We start from the raw sequence: 23,539 nt of genomic DNA, 5'->3' as shown, positions 1-23,539 counted from the left end.
ACTCTTGAGATCATGACCTGAGTTGAAACCAAGAGTTGGCTGCTTAACTGAGCCACCCAGGGGTCCCGAGAATTGTTTAGTTAGTTAGAAGAGAACAGATGCTTCATAGATTTTTCTTTTCAGATAAGTGTCTTAGATGGGATCATTGTTCTCAGATGTGACAGTACCTTAAATCTCTAAGACTGGAAAAAAAAAATTCAGGATGTGGTGTTTTAACTGGAAGCCTTGGAGAAGTGCTCTATGATATCATCTATGGCATATTTTTAAATGTGATAGTGGTAGTGAAGATGGATAGTTTGGTGGCTGGAGATCAGTCTTGTCTTTTTAACTTTCTGGTAGGTGTATGCTTGGCAACAACACCAGAAGTGGTCTCCCCTCATTGGCTTTCACTCAAACTATTTTACATCACAATAAATCTCCAGTCTCTTTAGCATCAGGTCCTGGTGATCAAAGTATTCAATTCCAGTACCTGATAAAATCATGACTATCCTGGTAGTTACTTTATGTATCTAAAGGTATGTACTTTATGTATCCTCTTTAACAGAGCCTTTTAAAAAATTGGATTCATTAGGAAATGGGAGTCTTTATTCCTTAGAGTATAGATGGGTATATTTGAACAATGACAAAAGGCAATGTACTTGGGGCCTAAAAGAAAAATTACCCTCTTCCTTTCCTTCCTACTTTTAATGGAATTTCAAGTATAATTGAATATGTCTCCTGGGAGTGAAAGCTATATTCGATCAAACTAATAGTATGGAGAATAGCTAGAGTAAGTCTTCGGGGGGGGGGCGGGCGGGGTACAAGAGTAGGAGTGGTTTTGGAATAGTCAAGCTTTCACCAAGTAATTTTATAGTCCAATCTACAGAATCATAGATCTTAGATTTGGCAAAGACTTGGAAGTAATCTGGGCTAATATCTTGTACACTGGAAAATTTCTTCTTCACCATTTTCTCAAGCAAGTGGACATGGAGCTTCTACTTGAGATCGTCCTGTGAGTGCACTAGCCTGGAAGTGTTAACACTCTAGAGGAGGGTGTGGACTGCTGGGGTTTTACTTCCTTCTATATCCACAGTGTGTGGCACTGTGCCTTAGTTTCCTTGCTCTGTTGTAGAGTAGTGTTAATTATTGGGAAGTGCCGTGTATTGTCATTTCTTCAAGACTTAGAATTGAAAACATCCAAAATTAATTCCCATTTCTGCCACTTGTGACTTTGGGCAATTTTGCTAATCCCTTTGGTTTCCATTTTTGCATGTGAAACAAGAAGACAGTACCCAACTAGGGAGTTTGTGAGTTGTACTCTGAGACCTACTTGGACAATGATTTAAAAGGATTAATCATAATGTCTATAGTCTGACAATAGTAGGCACTTTACATGACTTCTTCTCCTTGAGCCTGATTCTCATCTTTGATCAGCATATGCTGTTTGATTCTGAGTTCAGATCCCTGTGGTAATCTGTCTAGTATGGAGTAAAATAGAGCTATTGCTTTACAGGTACAGGGCATTTATGAGTTCTTTCAGGAAGGATGGATAGGATGTGGAAAACTGGGTAGGATACTTTGGAGCTGTGCACCAGCAGGGGAGGATGCGCTTTCCGCCACCTATGGCAGTATAATGGTTACGAAGAGCAAGACCGTTAGATTGCCTGGAGGTGTGAAGAGAAAAGGGAAATACAGGCTTATGTCAGAATTTATTAGCATGAACTGAGACTTCTAACCCCAAACAACTGGTGGAAAGTGAAAACTTCAGTTACACTATTGTTTGGTCTACATTAAAACAATCACTTGGAGTGATTCCCGTTAGACTCACTGGCTTTATTTTTCAACTTTGTTTAGAAGCAGTCTAAATAATTAATTTTTTGGAAGTGACTATCTGCTGCAACTATTTATAATGTCTATTTGAAAACTCATTATGCATTAGTAAAAGATTCAAAGGTCAAGGAGGGTGAATCTGTTCTTTGCCTGATATTTATAAGAGATTGGCAATGTTGAGAGAAGGAAAAGCTGCATTTTCTCCATCATTCTTTCCCATTTCAGAATGTATTTACTTGTGAGAGAAGCCACCCCAAATATTCTCTTGGTAGGACTTTTGTTTTGGAAAACATGTTACTGATTTTTAAGTAGCCTCTGAGATATTATTGCATTCTTTCTGAAAACCCATTAGTGGGAATATATAACTTCTACAAAGTGGGCCACAAATTCCAATGATAGCACTTCACCAGTTGTTTCTAAGAACAATAATGCTATCTCTTCATTAAAAAAACAAAACAAAACAAAACACCTAAGTCTAGGGGAAAAGGCAAACGTTCTGAGGTGGTCTGGCTTATCTGCTTAATAGGGGTCAATAATACCATCACTATATCAATGGATTGGGTTGCTATCATGAATCTACAGCATAAATCTAAATGTTTTTATTGTACAGCTACAAAGGACTTTACTAAAGATCAAAACGTTTTCCACAAACTATCTGCTATTGGTTTTATTTTGGAATGAAAAACTTAATTTCTGCTTCATTTACACTTAGTGTGGTTTTGTACTAAGTGTACATCAGATATTGACATATTGGCAGCCAGATATGGTTGAGTGGTAATAATGATCCATTAAATTGAGTACTCTGTTTTACAGCCATATTGGATAACCAAGAGAGTGCACGTGTGTGTGAACGTTCGCACGCACACACCCACGCAATTGTGTCTGCCTGTCCCTAAGCATGATGAAAATCTACCAGCGTTATTTCCTACTTCAAGTCTTTTTATTCTACCCTGTTGGCTCTGTTTGGCTAAATGGCTACATAACCAAGGAAATACTCTCACATCCTCATCATGTAAATTTTAAAATTTAAATTATTTGTTAATAAGCAATTCAATTAATATGTAAGGTAATGAATTTAACTACTTTTAGAGTGTTTCTTTTGAAGGATAGCTTGTTACAATGGGTTGTTTCCTTAGGGATTAAATAGTTAATGTGTATGTCTTTTTTAAAATTCTATTACAAATATTAATCTGAATTATATTCAAATACTAAAAGACTGCTTTTTAAAATGATTTTCATGTGACTATTTAATATAACTTCTCTACCATGCCTTTACAGATAACTATTAATTGGATATATCCTATATGTTGTTTATTTTTGTAGTTAAAACAGAGCCAATGAGCAGCAGTGAAATAGTTTCAACAACAGCAGACGGGTCTTTAGACAATTTCTCAGGTTCAGGTAAGGAATAAATATTAGATTTTCACATTAATACAAAGCATGGTTTTTCTTAGTTTATTTATATATGTAAGTTTTTCTCTGTGGGTATATGCATGTGTGTATGTAGTATAAAATTGTACTATAGCGTTACTCAGAGTCCCGTACCTGCAATTCCGTTGTTTTTATCCAATGTTACGAAGTATTTGCTGAAAATGTTGATATCCTATAGAGATAAAATCAAAAGCGGTTTTTTTCATTTTTCTTCTACTAAATTATCTTTATTATGTTAATGACTCCTGCCCTTTTTCTCTCATTTGTATGATTTTTTTCCAATTATGCAAATTTAGGTAGACAAAATTTGGCTTCTGATACTCTTTAAGCAGACTTAACCAAACCATCCTCCTAAGTAACTGTCATGTCAACTAGAGATCTAAATTAGACTTTATAAAGCAGCTTTCGGTCCTTAAGTTAGTTTTGATCTGTTTCACATTAACCAAGTTTGTCTTACTAGAATTCGACATATGCCAGAGAATGTGCTTGGTGCTATTACAGATTAATAGGTGTATGAGAATGGCCCTGGTTTGGGGCTTAGTAGGGTGAAAAAATGACCAGACTATCCTATTACACTTTGATATTTCCAGAGGGAAGGCCAAAGATCCCCAAGAAGGGTTCCCCAGGAAGGGACCCAATAGAGACCGGGTTGGGATGGAGGGGGTAAGAAAAGGTTTCCTGGAGGAGATGCCTGCACTCAGCCTTAAAAATGAGTAGGAATAAAGCACACATTGATCTGGGGAGGGGAAAGTTGGAGAGATAGAACATTCCATGGGAGGAGACCAAGACACAGAGGCATGGAATTTGGAATTGCCAGTGGTTCAACATTCCTGGTGTGTACAGTGTGAGCGGTGATGGCATGCCGGACAGGGTCAGGATAGAGTCTAAAGAGGCATTTGTGTTCCACATGATGTTTGCACTATATCCTGAGTACAGTGGGAGGCATCAGAAGAAGGGGGTTGCATGATCCTATTCACATACAGAATCCTGACTGTAGCAGGAGGGAGAGGGCCTGGAGAACTGAAGTAGAGAGACCAGATAAAGTCTTTTTGCATTAATTTGGGCAAGAAATCATGAAGACCTGAGATAAGGTGCTGGCAATGTTATGGAAAGATGGTGGATTAAGGTGTATTTGCAAAGCCGAATTTATGGCATAGTAACCAGTGAGTACAGGGGATAAGTGAGGCAGAGAGACAGGTTAAGGTGATGGAATGCAAGAGGAGCATGACTGAGAGGGAAAGGCATGTTGAATGGGAGGCAACATCCACTCGAAGATGTTGAAGCTCAGGAATGATCTGGAATGGAAATTTTGGGAACGTGCAGGGAGTTAAAGCTAGTGGGCTCTAACAGAGTTGAAGACAGAATCCAGGGAAGACCAATATAGAGAGACAGGGAATAAAATGAAGATGCAGGTTTTCAACTGGGAAAGAAGGAAGACGGTTGAGTTGGAAGTAAAGGCAGGAAGGGTTTCAAGGAAGCGCTGTCTATGTGATAGATTGGTATACAGCTATTAAAAATAGTTTGGAAAAAAACTTAATGGCATGAGCAAGTGTTAACTATATTAAGTGAAAAGCAGGTTACAAAAGAGTAATATGCTCAGTATAATCCATGTGTCTTTAAACATTTATGTGTATGCATATTTGTCTTTGTGTATGTGTATAAAAATTAGTGGTGGCTTTCTCTGGATGATGGAATATAATTTGAATTTTATTCCTTCTGCCTTTTTTCAAAAATGTTTTACAGTGTATTTGTATAACAGTCATACTTTTAAAAAGTAGTAATTTTGAAGTGCAAGTTTATCCAAGTCACATACTGAGAAGAGAGAAGTTTTTTTAAGTATCTCTAGATAATAGTATTGCTTCGCTATTCTTCCTGATATTGAAAACCTGTGGTTTAAGGAATTCCTTGTTCTTAAGAAATATACATCGAAGGAATAGTTAAGGGACATCTTACCTGCAGTTCCAAAAAGAGTAAGCTATACATGTGTATGCATATACAAATCTATAGGGAAAAAGAGACTAGAGAATAAAGCTAATATAATAAGATGTTAGCATTTAGAGAATTGTGGTAAAGGATATCTGGGAAGTTTTTCTACTACTTTTGCAACTTTTCCGCAGTGTCAAGTTATGTCAAAATAAAATCTAAATGAGGAACATCCATGGATTTAGCCTACAGCAGTTTCAGTGGATGGTGCTTTACTTCCCCTCATGCCCACTTGCCCCTATGCCCCAGTTCTGTTTTCTCCAATACAGTTCTTAGCAGATATATGTGCTCATAAAGCGCCATGAGGAAATGGGTGATTTAACTAACAAGGTGAGGAAGGGGAGACAGGGAGGAGAAAACTGTCTTTCAAGTACGTAGGTGGTAAAAGGAGAAGAGAAGGTAGTCCGTTAGAAAGCAGGAGATAGGGTTGAGGATGGCATTTAGAAGGTCAGGGTGGTTTTGGCTGCCAACACCAACTTTATAGAGGTAGGGGTTAAAGGTAGTAGATAAAATGGGGATAATTGTTGCAGGGAGGTGCCTGCTGGTACAGCAATGGCTTAAATCCTGAACAGAAGTGGATCGCCTTAGAAAAGGAATAACTTTCCCACAGAAACATCAGGAACAATGGACTGGGAATGAATGCAGATGAGTTTGAAGTGAAGGAGGAGTCAATATGTTAAGGGAATTCCTGCCTGATTCCTCTGCTCAAAGCCTCCAGTAGCTCCCACGTATCTCTGAGTAAATGCTGAGTCCTTACAGTAGCCACAAGCCCCATCGGACCTATTGCCTCCTTCCCACTATTCCTTCAACATCCTGGACAGGCTTCCAGTCCGGACCTTTGCAGTGGCAGTCCCTCTGCCTGGGGCACCCCTCTGTATACCTGCCTGACTCCCTCACCACCTTCCAGTCTGGGCTCTCATCTCCCTTCTCTGCGAGGCACCCCCCACTGCCATTCCGACCATCCTACTTAGTGTTGCAAAACTCTCACTGTAGGGTTCCAGCCTCTCTAACATGCTAAACACAACCCCCCCCCAATAACACAGCCTTTTGCAAACTGTATCATTTACTTGTATATTAGGTTTATTGTTGGTGTTTCACTCCCACCAAAATGTAAGCTTGTGATGGCAGAGATTTGTTTTGTTTCCTCAACACCTGAAAGAGTATCTGGTGCTTATTAGGCACTTAGATATTTACTGGATGGGATGGATGGTTGGATGGTTGGATGGATGGATGGATGGATGAATGAAGGCTTCTACCATTTCCTCTGAAGTGACTCAAAGTGAGGATAGTGATAGGCTTATAAGCTGGAAGAGATGGAGAAGATTGAAATAGATGTCACGAGGAACTGGGAAGCCTGAGGCCACTTGGAATGTAAAGGAAGGTTGACAGTAGAGCCAGAGTCCAAACAAAGGTAGAACTATGAATGTGGAGCCTTTATCATAGAGCAATTTTTCTCTACAACGGTTTTGCTGCCCAGGTCAAAAGATATTTATCTTGATCCAGGGTTAAGGGTTTTCCAGGTCAGGCATGGAAGAATATGGAAGTAAGAGAATTGAGGGTATCAGTAAGAAGAGTTTTAAAAAAATGACTCATGTATCCTCCTGGGATAAGTATTTAAAAAAAGGAAAGGAATAACAAATTGAGAGAAGGTAAGGATGTCAGGGGTCCTGCATCTATGATAAGGTTGGAGAACAGATTGGATGGGAATAAGGGAAAAAAATTCTGACAGGAGAGGATGTCTTCCCTTAATCTCAAAACTAGTGATGCCTCTACCATATGCTTCTGTAGTTAGTCCTCCATACTTCCCTTCCTCAGCCTTCATCGCTACTTTTAAACTTACTTTTCATTGTCTTTCTTCCTGCTAAACCATAGCGCTATGAGAACAGAGATTTTGTTTGGCTTGTTCACACTTACAGTCTTGGTGGCCATCATGGATTTGAGCACATGGATGCTGGTCAGTAAATGTTCGTTAAGTAAACAAATGAATTGGTTGATGCTGTTGTGGTGCAAGACTGTGGAATGGGGGGAAAGAACGGTCCATAATGCGGTCTTGAGCTTGGTGGTTGGAGTAGAAGGCCAGAGTGGAGGCCTAGACAGAAGGAGAGAAGTGATGGACGCATAATCCAGGATAATGTTGAGACTTGTTAGGGGACACAGTTAAATACTAAAGGTTTTGATAAATGCAAGACAGTGTTTAGGAGGTGGGTCATTCATGAAACGGTTAAAGAATTGTCATAAACCTTAGAGAAGGAAGGGTTTAATGGGATAGAAAAAAACAAAACAACAACAATTTTGAAGAAGCAGAAATGGGGTTATGTTTTTTAGGTCTTTGTGATATCTGGAATCTGAGAGCATGAGTACGCTCTACTTGAAAAAGATATGCAGGAGAAGCAGGGTCCTTGAAAAAAGGCTTAGCTGAAGGTGGAAGGATAGTTTGGTGACAAGACTGAAGCTATAGGTGATCTTGTTTTCCATAGATTGATTCTCCGTGTTGCACAGTGGAGAGAGAGAGAGTGAGCTGGGGAGTCAGGGGCAGGTATAGGAAACACAAAGCTTTTCCCTTAATTCTTTTGTTCCTTCTTTCTTTCTGTCTTCCTTGAGTAAAGATGCAAAAGCCATGGCCTGCTGGGGTAGCTATGAACAGGACTTAGGGCTTATAAGGGAAAGAGAAAGCAATCTCCAAGCATTTGACTCCAAAATGGTCTTCACCTCTGGTCACTACTCTGCTTCTCCATGATGGCTTAAAAATTCACATCCCAACCATTTTGGGTGTCTTGATGAAACAGACAGCAAGAATAAAGAGGAAACAGAACCATTCTGACATTGGTAGTAGCTGTCTCCACCTCTGTCCTTCAAGGAATCTGAGCATCTTAAAGCATTAAGGAGGCAGGGAGGCTCCTTCTTTTCCAGGAAAATCACCAGGTATCCTGGTATGGGGAGACTGGAGGAAAGCAGTAGATTTTCAAAGGCATGTTGCTGAATTGAAAATTACAAGGCTGTTTATTATGTTTTTAAAATTTAATCATGTTCTGCCCATTTATTGTTTACCAATGAAAAGTAATATTTTAATGATCTGAATGTCAAGAATAATTGGGGTTGAAAATAATATTTTTAGGGATTGCAAAATGTCTTTGCCTTCTGTTTCTTCCATTTCCACAAAGCCTAAATTTGTTATTAATTTGTTACAGGAAGTGCCAGTTGATAATACAATGTTGATGTCTGGTGGTATTTGAAAATTGGAAATAGGAACAGGAATGCTTCTAGAGGAGAAAAAAATATCGTGTATGACAAGTAGGACTTCTGTCTTTTAATTGTTCCTAAAAAGATGTAACTTTTGGGGTCTGACTCATTCATTCAACAATTCTGTATAGAGCTCCTACTATATGTGAGGCAGTGTTCTAGGCAGTGGGAATATAGCAGTGATGAAGTAGATCAGGTCCCTGCCCTCATGGAGCTTTCATTCTGTGGGACAGAAGATAATAAAGAGGTAAGTGGTAGTGTAAGTAACTAGGCTACCAAAAAAAATGAAAGCAGATCAAATAATGTAGTGAAGAGTGGATGGAGGTCTCTTGTAGAGGGAAGGCCTCTCTGAGGGGTGAGCATACGAGCAGAGATCTTAGTGAAGTGAGGGAATAAGTTTGGGTTTATGTATGTATGTATGTATTTTTAAGTTTGGGTTCATTTAAATGTAAAGGAGGATAATGGGGCTTGGAGTTGGGGGCAGTTGTGACATGATCTGTATTTTTTTAAGAGGTCACCATTTGTTGTGTGGAAAACGCTTTATAGGAGAAGAGTGGAGAGGAGGATAAATAGAAACAGGGAGACCAATGTTACCCTGGCTCAGAAGAGAGAAGACTGTGTTGAGAAGAGCCCCCGAGACAGGACTGAATGTGTAAGGATTCCATTAGGAGAAAAGAGTAGAGAAGAGCGGGAAGGAGGCAAGGTCGGGGCGGGGCGGGGTGGGGGCGTTTGTCCTGACTGCCATCCTCTGGTGGCCACCACATTGGTGATTGGAACAGAGGAGTAAATGAGAGCAGTGAGTTGTCGTAGAGGACATATTCTGAAGGGAGAGCTGGCCGAATTTATGATAAAATGGAAAGAGAAGAATCAAAACATTTAGGCTTTTGACCTGCTTGTCCAACAGAGTGATGTTGACATTCACGAGATGGGAGCAGTGAACTGAGAACCTGCTATTTTGGGGATTTCTACTGACCTTCTCAGTAGATTCTCAAGCTTGGGTCCTCCCCTCCCTCCCTACTACAAGATTTGGGGAACTTCTTTAACTTCTATGTTAGCAATAAGAGAAAGAATGGAATAATAGGAAACAAATGTGCTAAAACAGAGAGGTATTAGTTGCCCATATGTTCCCGAGGCTCTGGCATGCATAATTTGGAGTTTACTAATGGTAAAATAACCATTTTATTTACCTTGATGAATGATGAATGATCTGGGAGCATTCTTTTTTGCTTTAGGTTATTTTGGTCTCATGAAATGAAAATTAATCTGAATTCCTAAATTATTGCTTAAAAAGTTAAAGGTGTTTAGGCAATTAGGAGAAGTATTTGAGCTATGAGATGGAAGATTTTTGACTTTGGGCCACACAAAATTGTAGAGGTTTGGATTTGGGAAATCCCAAAAGATATGGCTTATTGTATGGCATTAAATATTTAATCATTTTAGGGGCACATAGGTAATTAGTAGCAAGGTATTTGGGCAGCAGCATGGGTTCTTACTCACATGTATTTTATAAAGAATACTATTCACTCCCAATTATATTGCTGAAGAGCTAAATCAGGTTTATTATACATTTTTACATAGGACTTAAAATAACTTAACCACCCTTCATATCATCAGGGTTTAAAAAAAAATCTCCTTTGCTTATGACCTAAATCTCACATTGTAATTAAACAAATATTGTTTATTGATTACTTACCACACACGTAAAGGAGAGCAAGAGGTCCTGGGCCCCAGAAGCTCCTGGTTAGCAGAGGAAACTAACATCTGTACACTACACACGCTAACTATAATGCAGTGTGGTGAAGTACTACATTGCCAATGTTTACAACACTCCAAGAAAGTACAGAGAAGGAAGACATTATCCTAAAGAGAAAATGATGTTTTAGTCCCAGCAGAGGAGTAAGTGTTTGTCAAGCAGGGGAAAGGCAGCCTCACAAGGCAGAGGGTGTGGTATGAAGAGCCACTGAGCCAAACATGAAAATGCATGGCATGTATGGGCAATCCTCGAGTCCAGGGAGGCTACAGATTACGAAACCCAGGGGAGGGTAGATGCTTCTATCTCCTTGTGTGCTTTGCCAAGAAATTTGGAATTTTTCCTAGGGATAATGTGAGCACAGTTGAGAGATGGTAAGTTGGAGAATGGACATGAAGTTTCTGTTTAAGAAAGATCACTTTGGTGGCCATGGATGTAGTGTGTGGTGGGTAACGGGTGGTGTACAGGGAACGTGGCTGAGGCTAATGAGAACCTGAGCCAGGTCAGGGCCTTGGGGATGGAGGATGAGGGACAGTGCAACAGGCAATATCTGGATCTGGGATGGGTGACTCGAGACTCATGAAATGGGGGTGGAGGGAAGGAGATGATTTTGAGGTTTTTAGATTCTATGCGGGAGGTCGGGAGCTAGTATGTTTTGAGGGAAAGAGTCAGGCAGACATGGGTTCAAATACCAGCTTTACCATTTGATTGCTTGGACGTGTCACTTAATTTTTATGCCCCATAGGTACAATGGGAACAAAGAATCCTGCTTCTAAGTATTTTGCTGGACGCACGGTGACGCTGTCCATTGAGTAGAATTACAAATGCAGAAGGAAGGGCAAATCTGGGGACAAAGATAGTGGGAATCTGGAGAGCTGAGCTAATGAACACTATACATTGTGCTCTTCGCAATGATCAACGATCCCATTTAGTCCTCAAACCATCCTGGGAGGTGTAGGTGGTTTTACTGCCATCATACAGGGGAGCGTAGCAAGGTCTAGAGGGATCAGGTAACTTGACCAAGACAACAGAGGAGTTGGAACTTTAGTGTCAGCCGAAATTAAATTCTGATTCCAGAACTTGTGCTTAATTACCACACTCTGCAGCCTCCCAGATCTCTTTATGTGTACACACCTACGCTGTGCATATAATCTTAAAGCTTCACGGAACTCCCCTTACCCTGTGTAATAACCTTGATAGATACTATTCCATTATTCTGTTTGTTTGTTAAAAAAAAAAAAATTGCTGGGTGTAACCTGTGCAGTTGAGTTTATGATGTTTTCATGGGTCCTGACTCACAATTTCAAAAACCCAGGGATAGAGCTGGAAAAGCATAAAAGGGATTTCTATGGCTCCCATCATCGGGTTGCACTGGGTTTTTGTTCTTGTTTTATTTATTTATTTTTTAAACTTATTTTTAACTGTGATTTTCCAGGGAAGGTATTACTCCTCCAGCTACTCTGTTGGATAAATCTCTTTGCCCTTGGCCTCTTTCCAGGCTTAGCAGAGGGGAGTAGGAAAGGTTGTCATCACGGATGACCTGGGCAAGTGGTAGTCCTTGTTGCCCAAGTATTCTCTCACTAATCCCTCCCTTCTATAAATTGCAATATTTACCTAATCCCCTCATGGCTATTTGTGTGTCGGCCTCCCCACATGTGACAGACAGAACTTGTCTATGCATGTTTGCATCTGTGACATCTCGCTCAGTGCCTGGAACAGAGCAGTGACTCAACATGTGCCCACAGATGGGGGGACACCAGCCCAGTTGGCCTGCCTTCGCTTTAGTGTGGACCCCGGCTCTGCCAAACTGAGAGCCACGTGGTGGAAGTCTGGCAGCTTGCGTGCAAGAGTCGTACTAATCTAGATCTACTCTACCGCCACTGGGTTAGGCCTGCTTGCTTTACAAGGAGAGGATTATTCATAGATTAAGATTCTGGTCCAACTCTACCACTCTTCTCCCAAACACAAACAGAAAATTACATTTGAGAAGTATAAATGTACTGATGCGACATCATGAAAAATGTATACAACTTTGAGTGCATGGAACCTTATAGAAGGATTTTAGTACACAGTATAGTTAATGAGTAATAGAGCCTCTGAACACCAGGATTATTAGTGGAAGAAGAAAATAAACATATTACATCTCATAATTGTACCCAAAGAATATGCATCTTAGCTAGGTAGAGGATAGGAAGAGTCTGTGGGGTTGGGGGGGGGGGCGGGGAATATATGTGTGTGTGTATATATATATATATATATATATAGTATCCTTTTATATATATTTTACATATATTTATATGTAATACATAGAAACACATATAGCTGTGTGTATATATAAATATATAAACATAAATGTGTGTAATATACACATAAAAGAGATAGTCCCTATTTACAATAAATAAATTTTAGTGCCTTATGTTCACAAAAATGGATTTTTGCTCTAGTTCAGAATGAGTGTAAAAGAATGTTTGATAGACTTCAGTGCATTTTCTGAGACCTACTGAATAAAGTCTGTGTGATTAAAAAGAGATGAAATTCTGCTTGAATGCTTGAGTAACGTCTTTAAACAAAAAAACTTTTTTACGGAATTAACTGAAGTTGAGCACATTTAACTGAAAGGCACAGGAGCACCGCCTCAGAGCAAGAAAAAACAGGCTTAGCTTGCAACTTGAGAAATTTAAGAGAGCTATAGGAATGCATTTTTACTAAAAAAAATGTTGCTAAATCAATGCAGGCAAATGAGGCTCAGTCCTATTTGTACTCACCTGAGAGCAGATTAGACGGGGGTTTCTCTGTAATCCAGTCTCAGGTGTGTGTGTTCCGAGCACACACAATAGGCCAGGTGACCTTTTGGGGTCCCGCCCAGCCCTGCAAACTCACCCTCCCACCGCCTCTTTGAGCAGGTCCTTCAAACAGTAGCCAGGACACCTTGTACTCGTATACTGCTGCTGACAGGTATTTCAGATGACGGTGACTACTTTCTGAGTTAATTTAAAATACAAATCCCTTAATCAGTTCCCATAGGTCATTCAATATATTTTAACTTTCTCTTAGCTTGAGCATATGAAAGTGCCAATTTTTTCAGGCCAAATAGGGTGAACATCTACAATTTCATGGTCTTCCTGTAGTTCAAAAATAGATCGAAGCTTTAGACATATTTTGTATTTTGCTATGATTATTGTACATTATTTTTTTTTCCAGCAATTGGGAGCAGTAGCTTCAGCCCAAGACCAACTCACCAGTTCTCCCCACCACAGATTTATCCTTCCAAGTAAGATGTATTTTCTCTTAATAAATGACTTTTCTTAGTAGCCTTTTACCTTATTTCAAGTCATGTTTTGTGCCTACGTGTTACGTCTTAATTTAAACTAAAGTGCATTTCCTAGAGACTTCAGTGTGTTTACACGAATTTATTTTGAGCGTCACCTAGAAGAGGTACTGAAGTATTTCAGTACTTTGTATAGTTAGATTAGAAAGTTATACTTTAAGAGACAGTCTTTAACTGCAATTTGTGATATGGTTGTTAATCGGTTACCTTGCATGTTTCCATCTAATGCATGGGCTTTCTATTTTCTGTCATTTCTGACAAATAGCAGACCATACCCACATATTCTCCCTACCCCTTCCTCACAAACTATGGCTGCATATGGGCAAACACAGTTTACCACAGGAATGCAACAAGCTACAGCGTACGCCACATACCCACAGCCGGGACAGCCATACGGAATTTCCTCTTATGGTGAGTAATCCTGTTACCTCAGTAGTGGGATCAGATGGGCAGTCCTGTGTGTGTGCACGTTTCACGGGAGTGGTACCTAAAGACTGTCACCTTGGGCCACTTTATTATTATTTTTTTTAATATTTATTTATTTGGCAGAGAGAGACACAGTGAGAGAGGGAACACAAGCAGGGGGGGTGGGAGAGGGAGAAGCAGGCTTCACGTGGAGCAGGGAGCCTGACGCGGGGCTCGATCCCAGGCCGCTGGGATCATGACCTGAGCCGAAGGCAGACACTTAACGAATGAGCCACCCAGGCGCCCCACCTTGGGCCACTTTAGAAAGTGTTAACCACCTTCTGTATCTAAGTTCGTCATACGCTTGTTTTTAAATGAGCCCTGTAAGAAGTGGTGGCTACTTATCTTGAGATCAGCAGTGGCAAATAGATCGCATGGTTTATATGCCCTCTTGCTCTCATTTTTTTCCATTTATAGCTCAACTTTTAATTTGTCACTTGAGCACTTGGTTCTGGAATCCAAAGTATTTTGGTGCATATTTGTGATAAAACTTCGGTGAATGGAGTCTTTGGGGGTAAAGATTCATTTCCTATTTATCAGATGCCTACCTATGATTAGGGAAGTACAAACAGAATTCAACAAGCCCTTGCTCTGAACTTGAGGGTGGTGGTACTTTCAAATTTCAGCAGGATCAGCCATTAGGAAAAGTGATCTATATATCACAGCTTGGGCTGCACTTTAAAGAGGCAAAGCAGGAAACATTGAAAGCTCATATCCTTATTTGTTCCTTCCCACCTGGAGATTATCTTTATCTCAGTGTAATTTAACTCAATTGTTAAAGGGTCAATACCTGTAAGTTAAAAATAAATCCAGCAAAACCCCAAAGTTTAATTTTAAGAAATCTTAGAATTTCAAGATACCTTTTCTTCAATTGAATTGCAATTATAATTTTAAGCAAATTGCACTTTGAATAGAAAGAATATGAATTAACACTCCCTTAAAAAAAATAAAATCAAGTGATCAAGAAAAAGTACATGAGAGTTTGGGGGAAAGGAGTGGTAGAATAAGTAATTCTGTGTTTATAGCAGTATATTGAAAGAAGCATTTAAACATTTCATTAATAATCAAGAACTAAATTACTTTATTCCTTTTTATTCTCTAGCTCTACCCCAAACCAAATCAACTATATATAAATTTCTTAGAAAATATATGTAAATTAAAATGTAAATAATATATGATTTCACCCTTTATAGTTTCATTGCAAAACTTTCCAGAACCAAATGTTATCTAGCTAGGTATTTTTAAGCCAGGTTTTAGAAACAGCCATAAAATGGACTTCTAGAATTCTCTTTCATTTCCGTAACTTTTACTCAAGATTTTTGAAAATAATATTAGATGTAGATCAAATTTATCTGCAATTTACTTCTAAACAATTCTTGTGCTGAAAGAGAGAAAAGGATGTCTGATTTGAATTGCATACCTTCAACTCTATAATGTGAGTTGAGGGGGTCCCCGATTTATATTCTCAAAATGGATTGGTAAGCTGATTATTTGAAGTGTAAATGTATCTTCCGGCCCGAACAATACTAAACGGTAGCCTTACCAGTGCTGCCCCAGGAAGCTGCCATTCAAGTCACTGCCTCGGCTGCCACGCACGCACTCCTCTCTTGTTCTTTTTTCTCCCCCATGGAGTCATGGTAGGGCCTTTGCCCCTTTCTTGCCTGCCATCTAGGACGGTTCCAGTTCTGAACCATTAGTGGATGTCCCTATTGTCTGCAGTAATTGTTCCAGTAGAGGAAGATGAGCAGAGGTTCTGAGATTCCAATCCCAACTAGTAGAGTGAGAATGGGCATTTTAACGTGATAGGTCAGGAGATGGTAAGAGCGTGGCACTTTGGTCAAGGGATTCTAGTTTTCTTGGGCCAGTGCACTGAAAAATAGGACCACCTTCTCCCCTCTGCTTGCTTGTGAAGGAAGAACACATACATTAGGGTTTTAAAGGGCTGATAGTCAAGGTCCAGATGGTCTAAGAAGACTCTCTCCAAGGATTTGTGCCCCCTGACTTTTTACTTAGACCCTGTAAGAAAAGCTAGGCAAATCTTTTCATGGTGTGAACAATAGATGGTGTGAACAATAGATCAGTGGGAAAGAGGAACTCGTCCTGTCTCTGGATCTGCGTGGTGCTTAGCGATAAGATGAGTTCATAAGCTTATGGGTGGAAGCCCTCGAAAAAGGTGCAGATGAGGGTGTTTTCTGCTCTTCTTGCTCTTCCTTATCTGTTTTTAGCACAAAGATTGGACCTCCAGGCTAATACCAGAGGTGGTACAAGCAAAGACGGGAAGCAGATTAATAGTCTCAAATGGAGAGAGAGGAGGGGTGACAAGGAAAGGAAGGGAGTTTCTAGAGCCATCAAACCACCTGCTTTAGGCAGGTGTTTTTCCAGGGACCATTTATAAGTATGGGTTATTCATTGGTTTGGGATTGCCTGTACAGGGAAAAAGATCACATTTAAAAAAAAAAAAAATGTTAAGGTTATGTTAAGACTTAAATGTTAAGGTCATTATGAGGTTATTTAGAGATACTCCAGGAATTATTGTAGGCTCTCTCGGCCAAGAGTCAGATTCTTCCACTGCCTTAGGAAAGTTACCTAACTTCATTCTACTGATGAAATTCCCCTAAAATGGAAATAAACAGTGAGACTACTGTGATCCCAAAGATATCATTTATCTTAAGTGCAAAGTAAAATTATTCAAACATGTGAATTCGCTTGGCAGAAATTTTTCTCTCTTCCTTCTGTGGAAATTAAGGACAGTTGTGAACTTTCATGACTGTCTTTAATTATAATCCAGTGCCGAGCCCTACACAACATTCCTGCCAAACCCAAGTCCTGCAATTTGGATGTCAGCCTGGCGCTTCGGGAAGTAGTTGGGGGCCATAAACACATTATTTTTATTTTATCATGATGAGAAAGAAAGTGTACTTTAGGCTACGCTTAATAAAATTGGGATAGATACTTGAAACTACAAGGGACGAAAAGGGAACTACTGGTCAGCTTCACTTGTTTATAAAACAAGTGCTGCTCTACATGATTCAGTTCTTTAATATTCTCCTTTCTTTGTGCTTACTTTCCGATAGGATCTGGGTGTTTGGGAGAAGGTTTTCCCCTGGGTTGCTTATTTCTGGGCCCAATATTGCTTCCTCTGACTTCAGAATGAGTCGTGTGCTAACATCAGTTTTGGACAGAAAGAATAAGGAAAAAACAGAAGAAAAATGCTGTGAGGCTAGAGACTAATCTCCTTCTAGAAAAGAGAATTTTGACACTGATCAACATAGTGACTTTTAGAATAATCTAGTTAAAGTTTAATTATGGCCATCTCTTGACTATAAAGGAGATGCTCTTTTAACCTCTTAGAAAACAAGACTACATTTAGAAATGATAGGAGTTAAAGTTTATAGAAAATGAAAATGAGAAAAACAGGAAAGGACAATGTGAATAGTCGCTCAAATCTGTAATACTCCTGTTTTGTTTTTTTTTTTTTTTAATTGAAGTTCTAGTTTAGGGTATTCCACTCTAGGCTTGTATACCCTTGATTACTGAGATGGTGTTGGGAAGCTTTGTGACTGAAGAGTTGTGGGAGTGTTTTTGTGTATTGACCAGCTTTGGAGATGGACAGATAGATAAGCTATCACTAACTGATTTAGGTGCATTGTGGGCAGGCATCAAGACTGAAGGTGGATTGTCACAGTCTCAGTCACCTGGACAGACGGGATTTCTCAGCTACGGCACAAGCTTCGGTACCCCTCAACCCGGACAGGCACCATACAGCTACCAGATGCAAGGTCTGTATACATGCTCTTTTCAGTAATCATGATGGAGTCTGATAGTGACTTTCTAGAGTAGAACCCAGTGTTCGGTGTAAGTAGTAGATGGGGGTGGAAAAAGGACTGGGCTTAGGGGCAAGATAGCCTGGTTCTGGTTTGGCTCTTCACTTACTCTCTGGGCCTCAATTTCCATATTTATGAGATCAAGGGGTTAGACTGAATCCTCTCTGAAGTTCTTTTCAAAAAGCTCTAAAATTCTCCATGAAGTTGAAGTTTTCTGCTTTTGCCTCTGTCCATTAAAAAAGGAATGACCAACCCACAGTGAATGACATGAGAGGCTGGAGAGCGAGACATGCTCAAACCGCAGGCACTTGGGGTGGCTAGGCAACCTTCTGGAAAAGGCTTTTGTCTTCATTGCCATTATCGTAGCTCTACAAGTAGGGTGTGTGATAGGCGTTAACTAAATGACCTACCAGTGTCCAAGAGATCAAATTGACAACCACTCCATGCATCTTCGAGATACTGCTTCTAAGAACCCGTTCCTGGGCTCTGATTTTGAAACTGTAGGCAAATCAATAATGTAAATGCAAGTCAGATGGAAGAAGAGCTGAAAGTTGAACATTGTCAATACTGTTTTCAGGAATACACAGGCATAAGTGTGATTAGCAGATCATTATCATGCAAATGTGCCTGTAAAATACCTGAAAGTGGGTCTCCTAATTCAAGTGTTCTCCTAATAGCTTGTTTTTACTACAAATCCGTTCAATCACATTCGACCTCTTACTAGCGCCAGTAGTTGAATTAAATCCTTATCACTACTTTTTGACTGAAGGCATTCTTTTTGTATTTTTATCTTTTTAATATCTTTTATCTTATTCTTCCTTACATTAAAATAGTTGTTTATTGCAGGTAAATTAGAAAATAAAGAGAATCAAAAATAAAGATCTCATATTTATTATTACTTTGATATATGTTCTAGATAGGCAGTATGGGACCATATTGTATAATATAGTATTGCAACCTGTTATTTTCAGTAACAATAGATTGTAAATACATGGTAAACATCTTTTCACATCAATAAATTCTATTCTACAGCATCATTTTAATGACTGTGTAGTTTCATAGGTATATCTTATTTAACTAATCTCCCTTTTATTAGACATGCAGAGCAATACCATGAATATTTTACGTGCATTCTTAATTATTTCCTTTGAATGAATTTGTGTGAATTGCTAAGTAATCTGTTTTAAACTTTTCTAAGGATTTGTTATATATTTACACAAGGAAGGGCTACATATTAGCATGTACACGTTGGATAATACCTTTTTAAAAAGTGTCATTTTAGTTGGTACAAGATTTTATTGTTTTCATATACATTTTTTAATTGACGATAAATCTTTTCATGGCAGTGTTCATCTCTGTCTTATTTCTTTTATTAAGATTCTTAAACTTTTGTAATATTTTATAGTTAAATTTCCAGCTTATCATTTTTAAGTTTTTGGGTTTTTTTTCTCTTCAGTAAACTAAAATTTTATGGGACCGGATCCATTAATCTTTTCATATTTCGTTTTGCCTTAGGTATAAAAATACCTGAATTATAGGGGCATTGGGGTGGCTCAGTTGGTTAGGCGTCCAGCTCTTGATTTTGGCTTGGGTCATGATCTCAGGGTGGTGAGATCGAGCCCCGCATCTCGCTGTGTGCTAGGCATGGAGCCTGCTTAAGATTCTCTCTCTCGCCCTCTGCCCCTCCCCCCATCCCTCTCTTGCACTCTCTCTCAAAGAAAACCTGACTTATAAAGTTTTGATATATGTGGTGGCTATAAAATAAAAACCATCTTACAACAGATAGTATGTATTATTAGGAGGATGTTACTGTATGCCTGATTCCAGAACTTTAAAGCTGCCTGAGGAAAGAATTACATTTCTGCATGTGCTGAATATCAGTTGAGTAAAGGAATAAAAAGGAAAAGTGATGAAAGGGCTTTATTAATGAATTTAATAGTCCTAAGCCCTAGTAATGAAACAAATTGTAAGACAAACAAGGTCTGTTTGCTGGTAGAACTTTCATTTGTGAAGGGCAGAGTCTCCTGAGAGCTATGAGAGAAATACATAGGGCACCGTGGTAGGTCCTATTCTCTACTGAGCGTCCAGGTCTCCTTGAGGAGAAGGTCCTTGGGTCCTGAAGGTGAGAAGGAAACCAGTGAAGCACCTGAGAGTGAGAGCTACCTCAGTGTGTGTGGTTCCCGGGCCCAAGCCCATCTGCAGCCTCTTGGCTACCTATCCATAATGAGTGAAGTACAGAAATTTCAAGTTAAGTGTTTAGAAACTTATATAGTAGGTCAATAGTAAATCTCATGTTGGTTAAATCAAATAATAATTTTAAGAAATGGGACTTATGCTCTCTCTCTCTTTTTTCATCTCCTTCTTTTGTAACACATTACTATTTTATTTTGCTAAATTGTCAGTCCTAGAGGGATTAGGGGGAAAAACTGGTCTTGTATCTCAGAGAGTTTGAGAAATAATGCACTTGAAAGTTATTTTTATTCTTTCCTCTCAGATTGAAACCTTACGCGGCAGAAACAGTCCCTAAGGGGACTAACCAGCTATCAGAGTATAAGCATAGTGTTAGAATAGAGAGAAGTATGGAAATGGAGGAGGAGAAAAGACAGTTTGGGGAAGGAAAAACTGTATTTTAAAAAAGAAATAAGGACACATGCAGCACGAAATATAGCATTGCTTCTCTACCCATAGGTATCATTGCATCTGGGCATATTGGATATTGCATTAAAACTTTTTTGTGTTTTGTGCAGCCTTTGGTTGGATGGCCTTTCCAGTGGGATTTCAGAATCCATTTTCCATGCCTGAGATATTATTTTATATGGGTATTTCTATAATGGCACTTGACTCAATTTTAGATTATTAGATATAAAATGACTTCCACAGATCAAGCCAGATAATTATATGCTATTAACTTGAAACATGCTAGTGTGATGATGGATAATGATATATTATATTTTATAAATTCCTTATGGCCAGATTTGGATAAATAAATTCTGATTAATATGTATCTCATAAATATCAAATGCGTTATGAAAAATGCTTCACTATTATTAAATGATTTTGTATAGCCAGTTGTGGGAGTCTATTGGCCTTTTAGTATCTTCTCAATATATCTTGTTTTAATATAAAAATTTCTATAATGTCTTAAATTATTTTCAAAATTCTCCCAATTCTTTTATCCTTAATGAATAACAGTGATTTTTGTTTATGTCAATCTCATCTTAGAGCTATTAAAATTTCTTAGAACCCCGGATGAAGCTATATGTATTTTAGTGGTTTGGGAGTGTTTTACCTAGCTTCCGCCCCCCCTCCCAAGATCTTCTCACCTTTAAAATGCAAGGTTCAATAATTAGTTATTCAGAGATTTAGCTACTAGAGTTTCGTAACAGTAGAAGAAATATTCTAGTAACCCAGATGACTCAAATTGAAATGTGGTATGTGTGCTTACTGTGGTATGCTGATTTAAAGAAAATTTGCGGCGATCCTCTCTTTGATTCTGTCCAACATAGTAGAGCTAGATGAACAGCCCAGTGAACTCTTGCTCTCTGGTTAACAGTGTAGGTTCTAGAGTCAGACTGCCTGTTTCACAGCCCTGCTGTTGCCGTCTGTGGGCCTTCAGCCCAGCCCTTGACTTCTCCACACCCGCATTTCCTCACCTCTCAGGTGGGGATATTGTCTACTCCCATAGTGGCAGGGTGAGACATAATTGAGATCTGACTCTGACCAACATAGTAGGGACTTCAGTGACTGTTTTCATTGTCACTGCTCTCATTGTGGTGGTGATGTGGTTACTATTATTTATTATTGTTATTATTATTGTCCAGCTTTTTCAAATAGTTCCAAATTAGGAAGAATTACCTAAATGCTCCCCTTCCCCAGGAGGAAGCAAACAGAATATACAAATTTAATATAGACATAGTATACTAAAAATATGTATATGTGCATATATACACATACATATATATATCCAACAAAGAGAACTCCAAGACCCCAGTAAACAAATAAGCATAGCAAAAAAAAAAAAAAAAAAATCCAGATCTAACTAATGTGCTGCAAAAAGAAAAATCACTATCAACAAAAGTCAGGCTGTTTGTACAAGAGACAAAAACTGGGGGGAGAGACTGGAAGAAACAGGAACATTGAAGAAGAAACCCGGAAGAGAGAAGACGCTGTGTTGGCAGGAGTGGTGACAGACATTGAAAGTGAAAGCAGTGGGACGCACAGAAGATCTGCTCACAAAGACAGGAGTTCAGATCTGCAGAGGTGGGAGAGAAGGAGGCATCAACCAAGTGCTTATGCCTCAGTAATCCCTCCGTCATCTCTCTATTTGGAGCAAGAAGAATGAGTAGAAAAAGAAGAGGCAGCAGCAATAAACAGCGAATTTTTTATTCAGAAATCAAGATTAAGGGGGCACCTGGGTGGCTCAGTGGGTTAAGTGTCTGCCTTCAGCTCAGGTCATGATCCCAAGGTCTTGGGATCGAGCCCTACATCGGGCTTCCTGCTCAGTGGGGAGCCTGGTTTTCCCTCTCGCTCTGCCTGCCGCTCCCCCTGCTTGTGCTCTCTCTCTCTCTCTGTCATATAAATAAAATCTTAAAAAAAAAAAAAAAAAAGGCAAGATTAGGGAAGATGATAAGACCATGACAAACTATGCTACCCAGAGATGGAAAACTCTAGTGCCCATAGACCAAAATAGCAGTTAACATTTATTCAGCAATGATTAATGCCAACAACTATTCTAATTATTTTACACTTGTCTCAATCCTTCTGAAAACCCCGAACAATGACTTTAAAGGATAAAAATCTGAAAATGCCAAAGGGTGCATCAAAATGGAGAATGGTTTAGAACTGTCAGGCCCTCCTCTGTTGTAATCCATCTAAATTATAGCACCAGTAGGGGAGGCTCTTAGAGAAAACCACAAAAAAAAAACCAAAATGTAGTTGCTTATAGTATATATATTCCGAAGGACAGACTTACTCTTTAAGTAACTGAGGGAGACATTGCATTACACAACTAGGTATATAAATGGTCAAAAATACCAGCTCCAGGGGCGCCTGGGTGGCTCAGTTGTTTAAGCGACTGCCTTCGGCTCAGGTCATGATCCTGGAGTCCCGGGATCGAGTCCCGCATCAGGCTCCCTGCTCAGCGGGGAGTCTGCTTCTCCCTCTGACTCTCCCCTTCTCATGCTCTCTATCACTATCTCTCTCAATAAATAAATAAAAATCTTAAAAAAAAAAAAAATACCAGCTCCAGAAAAAAAATTGTTCAGATAATTCTTTTTTTTTTTTTTTTAAGATTTGTCAGAGAGAGAGATACAGAGCACAAGCGGGGGGCGGGGGGTGGGGGAGAGGCAGGCCCCCCGCTAAGCAAGGAGCCCGATGCGGGACTCAATCCCAGGACCCTGGGATCATGACCTGAGCCGAAGGCAGACGCTTAACTGACTGAGCCACCCAGGCGCCCCTAGATAATTCATTTCTGAGCACTGTTTGTACTTTAACACTTTAATGGTACTTAAGGAACAGATTTATTTGGTAATATGGGGGTATGTGCCACTCCAAGCCTTGTGAACTAGGTCATATTTGCTGCCCATATTTGGTCCAGGTGATCTTTCTGGATCCTTCCAGCTTCAGCATTCAGCACTTCTGTCATGGTAGGCTTCCGTGGATCCTGCACATACCAGATTTTAAGCCAAACAAGGATTGAATTTTTGTTTT

General features: G+C 39.4%; 1 protein-coding gene across 10 annotated transcripts in view; it reads left to right on the top strand.

Annotated features, from left to right (window-relative positions):
* EYA1 (EYA transcriptional coactivator and phosphatase 1) overlaps nt 1-23,539 on the top strand; it is a 170,646-nt gene that overhangs the window by 27,203 nt on the left and 119,904 nt on the right. For 2 of the 10 annotated variants that reach the window (XM_021688169.1, XM_044914230.1), the window contains 4 exons: nt 3,133-3,210; nt 13,415-13,484; nt 13,807-13,952; nt 17,663-17,785. In XM_021688169.1, coding sequence (XP_021543844.1) covers nt 3,133-3,210; nt 13,415-13,484; nt 13,807-13,952; nt 17,663-17,785 — 417 coding nt within the window. Of the gene's footprint in view, nt 1-3,132; nt 3,211-13,414; nt 13,485-13,806; nt 13,953-17,623; nt 17,786-23,539 lie in introns of those variants that run through there. The other 8 variants (XM_044914232.1, XM_021688170.1, XM_021688174.1 and 5 more) reach the window with 5 other exon arrangements.

Source organism: Neomonachus schauinslandi, chromosome 4, assembly GCF_002201575.2.
Source record: "Neomonachus schauinslandi chromosome 4, ASM220157v2, whole genome shotgun sequence".
Lineage (NCBI taxonomy): Eukaryota > Metazoa > Chordata > Mammalia > Carnivora > Phocidae > Neomonachus > Neomonachus schauinslandi.
The sequence above is the reverse complement of the archived record's forward strand: the minus strand, read 5'-3'. Positions and strand labels throughout refer to the sequence as shown.